The sequence below is a fragment of the Eumetopias jubatus genome, unplaced genomic scaffold, assembly GCF_037043125.1.
Source record: "Eumetopias jubatus isolate StellerSeaLion01/CBP00866 unplaced genomic scaffold, mEumJub1_p1.0 scaffold_3, whole genome shotgun sequence".
Lineage (NCBI taxonomy): Eukaryota > Metazoa > Chordata > Mammalia > Carnivora > Otariidae > Eumetopias > Eumetopias jubatus.
This window is the reverse complement of record NW_028274809.1, coordinates 114290910-114303826: the sequence shown is the minus strand read 5'-3', so window position 1 is coordinate 114303826 and position 12917 is coordinate 114290910. Positions and strand designations below refer to the sequence as shown.

Sequence of the window (12917 nt, the reverse complement as noted above, 5' to 3'; positions counted from 1 at the left end):
TGGGTATATGGTTAAAAGTATTCTCAGTTGAATATGAATTTGTTTAAAAAATTAATTTGTTTAAAATATTTATTCCCTTCTGTCTCTTGATACATGGTGATTATATGTAATTAGATTTAATTAATCTTCAGTTAAAAAACCACCCTAGTAATTAAAAAGCTGCAATTAATTTCTGAATTTGACAGTGACACCAGAATAATCTCTTAAAGGTACCCAGACCAGGCTTTAAAAATACATTGAGGGACTCTAGATTAAGAGATATGTATCTTGAGGTTAATGAATATAGTGAGCTAATAAGATGTAAGTCCCCCTACTTATATTTGTTAATTCCTCTTACTTCTGATTTGAAATTTAACAAGTAACAAATTTTTATTCATGACTAAAAATTACAGTATAAATTAATATATTTATAATTGATTATTCAAAAAGAAACATTAAAAATTTTTAATAGGGATGCCTGGGTAGCTCAATTGGTTAAGCATCTGCCTTCAGCTCAGGTCATGATCCCAGGGTCCTGGGATCGAGTTCCACATCAGGCTCCGTGCTCAGTGGGGAGCCTCCTTCTCCCTCTGCCTGCTGCTTCCCCTGCTTGTGCTTTCTCTCTCTCTTGCGCTCTCTCTCTCACAAAAAAATAATTTTAATAGACTAATTTTTAGAGTAGTCTTAGATTCATAGCAAAATTGAGCCGAAGATAGAGATTTCCCATATACATCCTTCCCCCAACATACATCCAGACTCCTTCACTATCAGAAGGACACATCTTATCACCAAAAGACCATAGTTTATGTTAGGGTTCACTCTTGGTTTTGGATGTTCTGTGGACTTTTGACAAATGTATAATTACGTGTACCCATTGTTACAGTATACAAAATAGTTTCACTGCCTTAAAAATCCTCTGTCCTCTACCTATTCATCCCTCTCTTCTTCCTAATCCTGGTCAATCATTGATTCTGTTACTGTCTATAGTTTTACCTTTTCCAGAATGTCATGTAGTTGGAATCGTATAATATGTAGTCTTTTCATAATGACTTTTTGGTAATAAGCATTTTAAGGTTACTCTATGTCTTTTCATGGCTTGATAGCTTGTTTATTTTTAGTGCTAAATAATGTTTCATTGTCTGGATGTACCACAGTTTGTTTATCTATTCACCTACTGAAGGGCATCTTGGTTGTTTCCAAGTTTTGGCAATTCTGAAAAAGCTGCTGTAAACATCCATGTGCAGGTTTTTGTGTGGTCATAAGTTTTCAACTCCTTTGTTTAAATACCAAGGAGTATGGTTGCTGGATTGTATGTATGTAAGAGTATCTTTAATTTTGTAAGAAACTGTTAAATTGTCTTCCAAAGTGAATATGCCATTTATAATCCCTATCAGCAGTGAATGAGAATTCCTATTTCTCTACATCCTTGTCAGCACTATGTGTTGTCAGTGTTTAGGATTTTGGCCATTCCAGTTGGGGTGTTGTGGTATCTCATTGTTTTAATTTGCAACTGCCTAATTGATATATGGTATAAAATTTCATTTTAAGTCATAAAACTGAGGAACATTTTTCCAGCATTCGTGTATGCAGATATCATGGAATGCATGTATTCAAACTGGGGGAAAAAATCCATCATAGACTGTATTTATTGAAAGATTGTCTTAGGTTGCTTAAAAAATACCTCCCTCCCCCCATTCTAGTAGTGAGTACTGTGTTTTGGAAGTTACTGTTTTTAATTACTTGAAGTAAAAATGTCTTCCAAGCATTCTCTGTTCATATGTTTGAAAGTTTGCATGCTATTATTTATATTGGTGGGAACATGTCTTACTTCCCTTTTTAGTTTAAAATTACTTCATTTTTATTAAGAAAAGATTACTTTGTTGATGCATACCCTTCAGGATTGTAACACTTTCTAAATGAGTGAGTAATTTCTTGGCAAAGAGGCCTACCTTTTATTTTGAATTTTTTTCTTTATACTTGTTTTCTTAATATTTCATGTAATTGATTTTTCCATTTTTTACTTCGAGATATGGTGTTTTTTAGATAGTATTTCAGCTGCTAATTTGTTTAATTTCTCTCTTGACAGTTTGACTATCTTTCTAATAATCTTTATTCTTTATGTAATCTTCTCTAGTGAAGGAAAAGATAGGTTTCCAAGTACTAAATATAATTTATTTTTAGAAATAATTATAAAAAGGTTGAATCTTGTTATTTCCCAGACTTAAGACATTTCTCTAGAATTATATTTCCTTTAGTAGATTTAAATGTTCTGTGTCAGTATTTTTACATAGGGAATTTTAGCATTTTCTTTATCAAGACATCGAATGTAGATGGTACCTGGTGATCCTTTGACAATCCCTTAGAGGCTTCTTCAGAAATGTACGTGAAAGATCTTTATAAATTAAAGAATAATGATGATCGTGGTCATTAAGACTGCATTCTTTCAAACAGGAATTTAATTAGTGTCAGATGAATATATCTTTATCATTGCAGAATGTTTCAGTTGATACTATGTTAAATCATTATTTATATAGTTCACTGTTTTCTAAATCTTAGGCATTCATATTATACTTTATTTTAGCCTCATCTTTGTGTACTGTGTGAATCCTTTAAATTTGGTTATCTAAAAAAAGCTACAGTATCTTTAAATTCACAGGTTGATATTTTGAGTATTAATTATTTAAGGAAAAGATCCTATTCTATATAAAATAATGTAAAGTTCTGCACTGGTTTAGTTACTTTACATTAGTGCAAATTTTCTGCTTTTATTTTCATGAACAAATACTGACGAACTTAAAAAGCATTGGTTTTTAAACTTTTTGGTTTTGAAATTTTTTTACACTATTAAAAATTATTGAAGACCCCTAAGAGCTTTTGTTTTGTTACATCATTGTTTACCATATTAGATAATAAGAGAGAAAGTTGAAAGAAAATGGGCTGTAGTGGGAACACTGGCCTTATTTTACTTTTTGCAGATAATTCTTGATGTTCCACTTTAATGTAGTGGGAAGAGTGGTATTGTTTTACTGTTTTGTAAATTTGTTTAATGTTTGGCTTTATGGAAAATGGCTGGTTTCCCATATTTGCTTTTGCATTCCATCTGTTGCAGAATGCTCTTTTGGTTAAAGTGCATGAAGAAAATCTGGCTTTACTTAGATAAGTAATTAGTAAAATGGAGACGAATATTTTTAACCTTTTCAGATAATTGTGGATATTTTTGTTAAATACTACAGAAAACTTGACAAGTAGTAGTTTTCATTGCATTATAATCCATTAGGCTACCTGGAACTTTGAATGGATTATTTTTTTACCCATGCATGATTTTGTTATGTCATGTACCAGACATTAGAAAAATACTGATCCATTAAGTTATGCACATCTTCTAAATTTTAATGTATTTTATTACACAAAATTAAAAACAAATCACATTTCTTAATATCAACCACTGATCTTGTCAGAAAATGTCTGCCAAATGCTATCCCAAAGTATAACATTCCTGTGATACCTTTTGTAAGCCAAAATGGCATAAAATGAAGAAGCAGTTACCATTAATATTTATATGAAAAATGTTTGGAAAGTTCCTGAACCCAAATTATAACCTCATAGGCTTCTCTGATACTTTAGTACACATCTTGCTAACTGATGCACAGAATAAATCTAGATAAAGCACAGATGTTCACACATAGTTCAAAGCTATGGCAGCTTGATCCTGAGGTGCTAAGAATAGTTCCCAGGGATGGGAGCTTGGTGGTAGCGCTTTTTGTTGCTCTAGATTTGTGCTGCCTCTAAAATTGCTTGCTGCAAAACACACTGAACTTTATATTCACTTTTTGCCTTTTTCCATAAAAGTGAAAATCCTTCTTTGGTTGGCAAAAACAGGTACTACAAATGTAGGTCTTTTATAAAAGCCAAGTGGCGTAATGCACATTTTTGAAAAACAAGGGATACCTGTACACAAGTAATCAGTAATCATAGTTGTCAGATGCTTTCTTGTTCCGTTTACAACCCAGTCATAAGAATGTTTTTCTTGAAGGACTACCCTGTTTCAGAAGGCAGCAGAAGTGCTTTATGTATATATCTGGCTTTGTTGCATAATTAAAAAGACATGCAGTGATTCAGTAAAAATAATTTTAACTGCTTCCTCTACGTATTCATCTACATGTTCTAGTTGAAATTTTAAAGCTAGTTGTGTGGGCAGACAGCTTCTCCTGCTGTCCTGCCTGCTGCTCCCTTGTAACAATGATAGTTACTAGTAAGAATTGAGTGTAAGTGCCTTGATTTGTGCTAAAATACCAAGATTTTTGCCTCCAATTGCTTGTATACCATCCCTACAAATGTTGATAGACTGAAAAGCCCAGTTAGATGATAGTTTTATAATTGTGTTCTAATGTTTAGTAAGACATGAAACAGTTTTGAATTTGTACACTTCCTGAAAGGGTCTTGTGGACTCAGTACTCCCATCAGCCACACTCTGAGATACATTGTTTTAATGGAATGCTGCTTTGATAAGTGGTTTTGGAAATCAGTCATACTTTGCTTGCTTTTTTGGTCAGCTGTGAATTTAAGCATACTTCAGTGACAAGCTCAGGAATTCATATGCATAATTCTCTTAATGGAAAAGCACGACTTATGAATATAATAAGAATAAATTAAAAATCTTGCCTTTTGTTAGGCTTTGTTGGAATCCTTGAAAAAAATGAAGGTGTTTTGTGAAGGTAAAAACTTAATGAAATCTCTTGGCAGAATTTTTTAGGTCAGTTCAACCTTGAGTAAGTTATTTAACAGTGCTGTGCCTCAGTTTTATGATCTCTAAAATGGGATAACAGTAGACCTACTTTATAGGGTTGCTATGAAGAGTAATTGAATTAATTAAACCAAGTTTTAATCATAGCTTTATTATCTTATTGCAGTGCAGTCTTTCGAGATTTTGTTTACCTATATGTTGTTTCATGTTAAATCGTAACTCTTAATTTTTGGTATAAAGCAATAAAGCATTAAGATTTGTATTCCAAAACCATATATATTATGCACCAGTTCTAATTTCAAATATTAGAATTCATAGAAGTGAGGGTCTTGTGTATTGCTTTTTGGGTGGGTACACAGTTAATAGTGAACTTCAAGTTTCTCCTTACTGATATTTGATAAATCAAGTTAATAATGAGAAGTACTGTCTTAATATTCATTGCTAACCACTACCTTTAAGTATAATCTCTGACCCTTGCATTTTACTAGAAGTATGTAGCAGTGGATTTTGATAAAATGACAGTAATCTTAAGATATGACTAGGAAGGGACGCCTGGGTGGCTCAGTCAGTTGAGCGTCTGCCTTCGGCTCTGGTCATGATCCCTGGGTCCTGGGATCGAGTCCCGCATTGGACTCCTTGCTCAGCCAGGAGCCTGCTTCTCTTGCCTGCTCTGCCTGCCGCTCCTCTTGCTTTTGCTCTCTCTCTCTCTCTCCCTCCTTCTGACCAATAAATAAAATCTTTAAAAAAGAGAGATAGGACTAGGAAGTTGAAAACTTCTTTTGCTCCTTCTAAAATAGTTAAAAGATCTGTCATCTAATTATGCTATCTCTTTTTCTTAATGTGTGAAGCTGTATAAAATAGTACTTAGTAATTTTCTTTAAGGAAGCATCAACAGTATTAAATAAATTGAGTGTATGTGTATTTAGTGAAAAATGCTTTTATATATATAGGTATTTTAGCATAGTGATATGCTACATTAGCATGTATTATTGTAAGACATTCTGATTATCTCATTTAAAGGAAGATATTTTAAAACTGGAAAACAAGTTGTTTCTTTTTTTAAGTGATTTCTACACCCAATGTGGGGCTTGAACCCACAACCCTGAGATCCAAGAGTCAGATGCTCTTCTGACTGAGCTAGCCACATGCCCCTGGAACCAGTTTCTAATAGAGCATCAGAAAGGGAATGTTATGGCTACTGTTGAATAAATTGACTTAAAAAACCATAAGTCTTGGGGCGCCTGGCTGGCTCAATCAGTAGACCATGTGACTCATGATCTTGGGGTCATAAGTTAGAGCCCCATGCTGGGTGTAGAGATTATTTAATAAATAAAAGCTTTTTAAAAAAATCCATAAATGTATTTAGCATATTAATCTCTTCAGAATTCTCTTGAAGAAAATAGAATAATAGAATAATTTAAAAAGTACTGAACTTTGTGAATAATAAAGCTAATAAATATTGTTATTTTGGAAAATGATAGGTGCAGATGAAATTATAAGGAGATAATAAAAACGTCTCCTTCTTTGCCCTCACCAGTGAATCACAGGCATCCAGTTAGGATGTCAGAATACTTAAGGGGGATTTGAAAATTGAAGTCTCAAACAATAAGACTATCATAATTACCCTCTGTTGGTTAGATATTGCATTCTTCATCTTTCATAGTTAAGGCAAATCCAAAAATAAAAATTAAAATTAAACCCTTGTTCCCCAAAGATGTCATGATCAAAAAATCCGTGTATTTTACTGTGGTGCTGAAATGGAACCAGCTTTTCAATAATAAGTATCTGCTATAAATAATACTTGGATGATTTTGGATATGCTGAAGGCAGTCTACATTTTATCAGGTTCTAGTGATGAGGAAATGACAACTTGGATTTCATTTATTGATGATAGTGTTAAGTGTGATCATAAAGTAGTATTTTCCATATGACTTCATCAGAAATCCATTCTATGAAATAGTCTAGCTGTTTTGTTTGTTAGTAGTATCCATCACTAGCCAAACATTTTGAGAAGAGACAAATTTAGTTTTAGGAAAGTTTAAAAAAAATAGCTTTGAGAAAGTTTTGGGATTTACGTTTTCTACATAATGTGACAAACATTTCTTCATGATGCTATGTAAATGATGTGTTTTGTTTTGTTTTTTACCACAGCTTCATTAAAGGTTACATTTTGAGGCATGTCCATTAGGTTAGATATGGGCAGTTGATTAGCTGCTTAGTGGCATTTATCTACCATATACCATAGGCTTTTCTTTCCTTTTTTCCTTAGCTTTTATAGGTGCTTTTCACTGGTATTTTGTATTACTAAATGGAATTTTAAGCACATTTTAATAGAATTGTTTTTAAAAGAAAAATTGTGTGTTTTTTTTTTTTAAAGTTTTAGACATTGCTACTTTTGTCTCAATGTGTTTTATGATTGCTACATTTAACACACTGGTCTGATAATGGAAAAGGTCATTAAATAATAATGCAAATTTGAATTACAGTATGTTGAGTAATTTCACCCAGAGATTTCATCGACATTAATTCTATATAACTACTGTTAATAAATTAGTTTTCCGAAGTAGTTGAATTTTACTGAAATTTAAAAGTTTGTCATTTGCATGACCTTTTGTATCACAGTTAACCTCAAGAACATTTTGTTTCAGAACTTGCCGACTGTGTAATAACACTTTTATTTAGATTTCCAAGCAAAACCTTTGTTCAAATAAAGGAAGCAGTGTTATGTTGAACTTTAAACAACTGTTTGTGTGTCATGGAGACTTTTCATGGCAAATCTTTAGGTCTTGGGTGAAACAATGCTCAAGTATTTGAATAAAAATGCAAAGATGTATTAACAATGAAAATTGTCTATATTTTAGTGCCCCACAGCTGTTTGTGTTGGATGTTTGAATACATTTGAATATAAAAGGGGTAATGGTCTTTTTGTTTTAAGACTTTAGTGTCCTGGGAGGAAAAAATAATTGGCCCGGGTGGTTATTAATACTAGATTTTTCTTTTTTTGGAATCTAGGCATATGTCTTTGCTCTATTGAACATTAAAAATGTTCTGTGGTAGATTTTATGTAATCTGACACATTGATAATCTAGTAGTATAAACTGAGTGCTTGAGCTCTGTGGTATATCAGACCTGGGAGATTGAAGTTTCTTTTCAGTGTTCTTAATAAGTAAGTGATGTTGGAAAATTTTAATTTTTTTAAATGGAAAGTGATGTCCCAATTGATTCTTTTCTTTTTGATTTTAGATGGGAAATGTAAAGTCATAAGATCGATAGGTTGACTGTGACAACTATGCTTACTTACAGAGAGAACAGGAAATGAGAATGGGTGATATGGGTCCCCGTGGAGCAATAAACATGGGAGGTAGGGATTTGAAGCATAAGCCTTCTGTAACTTGTAATTCTTTGGGGAATTGTACATGCTGTTTGTGGTATCTACATATCAGTAACAAACTAAAATTTGGAACCAACATTTGTAATGGTGAAATCTCTTATATTTATTAAGTTGAAAAAAGATACAAGTATATTACAAATAATACGCTAAGGAAGAATTTTGTTTCATTGAAGGCTAAAAGGTATATTATGTTTTAATAGATTTAATGAAAGAAACCTGTAACCAGGTTTTGATACAACCTGAAACCTGTTCAGTCATTCCATGATGTAATGCAACTATATTGTTGCATTTTTTAAAAATCCAATTTCATGCTTTCAAATTGGCTCTTTTTACCTTTCTTAGAAGTTTGATAGTTTCTGAGTGTGTAGTGTTTTTAAACTTCTTGAGAGTATTTTATAAATTTTTATTGGTAAGGTAACCTTTTGTGTAAGTGGAGTTATTTTTATTCATTTTACTGAATGTTTAGCTTAGTTTGCCCTAACCTACTGTATTGTGCACAGAAGTGCACTGTTGGGAGGCATCTATGACATGTCATGGAAATGAGATGTGTCTTTTACATCTGGGCTAATGCACATTTTTAGAGTTGATGTAAAGTTTTGAAGAAAGTGCCTACATTAGCTTCTCCACTATTGAGGGAAACAGTAAATTTGAAATGTCATACACTTAAAAATTAGATAAATTTTTAATATATTCATTTCATACTGTTCCAAAGAAGCTGTCACAAAATTAAAATTTTCATGTAACTCAAAATGTACATATTGTTGTAAAGATTACATTACCGTTAGCATGTAGTACTTAGGATATATAGTGTATAGAGTAAAAAAATCTTAAAGCATCTAATATGTGGAATGAACATTTTCTGTGATCAACCTTTTTCCCTATTTCTCATGCAGTTTATTTGCTACTTCCAAACAGATCATCTAAAATTGTTTATTGCTATTAATTTCGTCATTTTTCTTACCAGTAAGAAGTTACTGAGCATCTCTGGTATCCAAAGGAAGCATGATACATGGCCCTTGCCTATAAAGATCTTAATTGTGAAGTTAGTTACAATGGATACATGAATTAATTGGTGAACAAAATACATAAGTTCTGTAGGCACAGTTCTAGTATATAAGTTCTAGAGACACAGTTGAATATATAGTAATGTACAGATAGTTCAATTTTATGTCTTTTCAAAGTAAATTGTAGAATGGTGTATAATATAATCCAAGTGGTTTTAAGGGTTATAGTGTGAGGTTATGGGTTGTAGGTACTTTGCAATGCCATTATAATTATTAGATTGTCATTAATGTTAGAAGCAAATGAAGTATTTCTGATGTTGCCGAGACCTTGAAAACATTCTATTTTAGTTAGCAACTTTATCAGAAGAATAATGAGAGTATACCTTTCGATTCCTTATTTAGTTAGGAATTTAAGAGAACTAAAAATTTTTATGGCATTTTATTTCATCGGGGAACTGTATTACAATTGAGCACTTTCTCAACTCCCCTTAAGTCCAGTCCATTTACTTTTCTCCTGTATACATTTTATTCCATCTGAGACTTTGTCCTAATGGTTTACTGGAGTTATGAATCATTATCATGAAGTTGAATGCCACTGTTGAATCGGTAAATTGCCATATCCTATCAAGTTACATCGTTAGAATGTGGCAGTAGGTTTTCTGGTTTATCACCAGTCTATCTACCAAGCGAAACATAAGATTATAAAACTGCTTTTCAGGGGACCAGATAATTCTAACATTTCTTAGATGTTTAAATTTAGTTTAATTATATCTGTGTGACAGAAAGCTTAATTACTAGAAATAATACTCTAATTACTGATAGTTGGAAATGTTTTTTATTTATTTTATATATACATATATATATTTTATACAACCCATAGTTGTATAGTTATATATGAGTCTTGGAAGTTAAATGTAACAATTATGTTTTACTAAAAAGAGAAGAAAAACCTAATCCTTGATCTGTTCTTTTTAGGGAAAGTTAAGATTCCTTATAGATAGTGTCTCCATTCTTCCTCATTTCCATGTGGGACATGTCATGGAATTCTAGTAATAATTTTTTATTTATAGCTATGCTAAGGGAATAGAAATATTCTTGGGTAGTTGTAATGTTCGATTTATCAATAAGCGAGAACATTTTGGGATTAAGGAAGTAATTTCTTCCCGTGAAGTGGTAGGTTCCTGGGGATTAGGCTGAGAACGAGTGGTAGTATATATATTGCCAGGGACTGGTAGGGAGTAAGACTTTTTCCTCCCAGCTGCTCCCTGGGCTCAGTCCTATGTAGAGGTCAGCTGCATTAGATACTGTGTAGAATTCTGGGTTTGAATGGAGATATCATCTCCTGTTATGATGTGTTCTTGAGAAATTGAGTTCTGAGTGTCATAAAATTGACCTATAGAATGAAATACTAAAGAAAACTCAAGTTGGAGTTAGTCTTTGTTACAAATTTTTAATGAAGAAAAGTATGAGTACTCTAAAAATTAAAAAATTCAAAGAAGATACCTAAAAATGTTGTATTTGAAGCCATTATAAATATATTTCAGCTCAAACACTACTGCAATTAACATGAGACCGGGTGGATATCTTTTTGATGAGAAAATTTGAAGTATATCTGATTGTCCGCATTTCCAGAATTTTTAGCATGTCAAAAAAATTCATATAGCTCTATTAATACTTTATATTTGCTTTAAAAAAATAAGCTTTGTCTTCACAACCCTTTTTAGTTGCTTTGTTTAGAGTGCCTATTTCTGTAAATTTTAAAGTTAAAAAATAGTACCTCCTACAATTTTGGGGTATGTTTAGTAACTTACATTAAAGTCAAGAGGTTAGTTTTAGTGAACTTTATATACCTATTTGTCTTTGCCAAGTGCTAATCCTTTGCCGTTAATTTATGAGGTAGAGTACAGTTACCATTGTTAAGAGAGTAGTTTGTTAAAAAGCAGACTATAGCAAGTAATACTCATTTTTTAAAAAACTTTGAAAACTTTGACAGTCTCAAATATCCTAAAATAGTTGATAGTTGTCTTATTTGTTTTATGTACATTTGATTTTGGGATGAAAATTTTATAGTGTAGGTAATGCTCTATTACAGAGTAGAAGTGTCCCATTCTCAGAGAAGGAAAGTAATTTTGATAATGGTCTTGTTATATAGTTTGCATAAGTATTGTTAAATTTTTAATGTTTACTAAACTAAGATAGGACAGCTCTAAGTATAGATTGTTTTGCGTAGATGCATTTAGCCCAGCACCTGCTGGTAACCAAGGTCCTCCTCCAATGATGGGTATGAATATGAACAACAGAGGAACTATACCTGGCCCACCAATGGGTCCTGGTCCTGCCATGGGACCAGAAGGAGCTGCAAATATGGGAACTCCAATGATGCCAGATAATGGAGCAGTGGTAATGTATCATAAACATTATTTTGATTATATTCAGTAATATATACTTTTCTGCCCCAAAGGTAACTTCACACTTAACATAATTTGGCATCATTTGTTTTGGCGGTAAAGGTCAATACGCAGTGAAGAAAACGTAGTTTTGTGAAGTTATATGTTGACTTATGAGAGGCAGTTATTACTTATCACAAGAGTTATATTTACCATTCATGGCATGCTTTTGTACTCAAGTATATGGCAGATACATGTTAATTATTTTTATATTGCTTTTAGTATGTATCCACCTCTTACCAGTATCCACTGTAAAGGTCAAGTATTTTAAGATTGTGTTCTTTTCCTCTGTGGACTCCTTACCTTTGGTGGGGAATGAAACTCCAGTATGTGTGAAAACACATTTTCAGTAAACACTTAATAAAAAGATGATTTACGATTAATTTCAGGGAACTTATTCTAACTGTAAAATAATATAAAGTTTTAAAGTGTATTTTAAATTTACATTTTGCAGTCTTATAGAATTATTCATTATTATATTTGTTACAAAATTTTAAAGCATACAGTTTATGTCTTGGTTTGACAGTGTGAAGATATCTTTGTGTGGGTTAAATAATTATAAAAGCAAAATTTTTCAGTAGTTCTTACTTTACTTGAATATCAGTAGCAAGACTGATAACTTCTCATTTTCCTTAAAATCTATCACTGTTTAAATGAGGCTCTTGGCAGAACATTTTTTCATTTGGTTTTTGTTAATGGTTGTTCTAAATAACATTTAGAAAAGGAAAATTGGTTGATTGTATATTTTGGAAAAGGCAGTTTAGTTTTGGAACTACCACAACAAATGTTAAGGCGCCATTGCTGCTAAGAAAGAAAAAGCACTGCCAATTAAATTCAGACATGCCATCAACTAAATCCATACTGATTTCGGAGATGTTAAAAGTGAATGTGTGTCTTAGAATTGATGGATACAGTGTTTCATCATTTTAAAATTTATTTACTTTAAATGCAGTCTTAAAAATTTGGAAAAATTGGACATGCTAACAGTTTTTTTTTTTTTTAAATGAGTGTGTACAGAGATAAAAAGGCAGTGCCATAGTATCTGCTATGATCAGATGGCGCATGATATATAATTAGTGTACTTGTTTCCTTCTCTGGAGGCTTTATTTTATAGTAAAATGTCTGAAAGCTAAGTAAAAACTTTGACTACTTTGGTTAACTTTTTCTGTAGCCTATAATCATCTGTAATAACTTAAAATAATATTAACTGGCCCATTTTCCCACCCATCCCCCTGAAATTGTAACCTTTATTTAAATATTACCTTTGGTCTTTTTCACAGTGACATTTTACTACTGCATGTAGGGAGTTCTGGTCAACCTTTGAGATTAACATATGTTGTTGTTATTGTAAA

General features: G+C 32.1%; 1 protein-coding gene across 1 annotated transcript in view; it reads left to right on the top strand.

Moving 5' to 3' along the window:
- PSPC1 (paraspeckle component 1) overlaps positions 1 to 12917 on the top strand; it is a 69584-nt gene that overhangs the window by 54596 nt on the left and 2071 nt on the right. Inside the window, exons 7-8 of the mRNA XM_028105007.1 lie at positions 8027 to 8084; positions 11349 to 11518. Coding sequence (XP_027960808.1) covers positions 8027 to 8084; positions 11349 to 11518 — 228 coding nt within the window. The remainder of the gene's footprint in view (positions 1 to 8026; positions 8085 to 11348; positions 11519 to 12917) is intronic.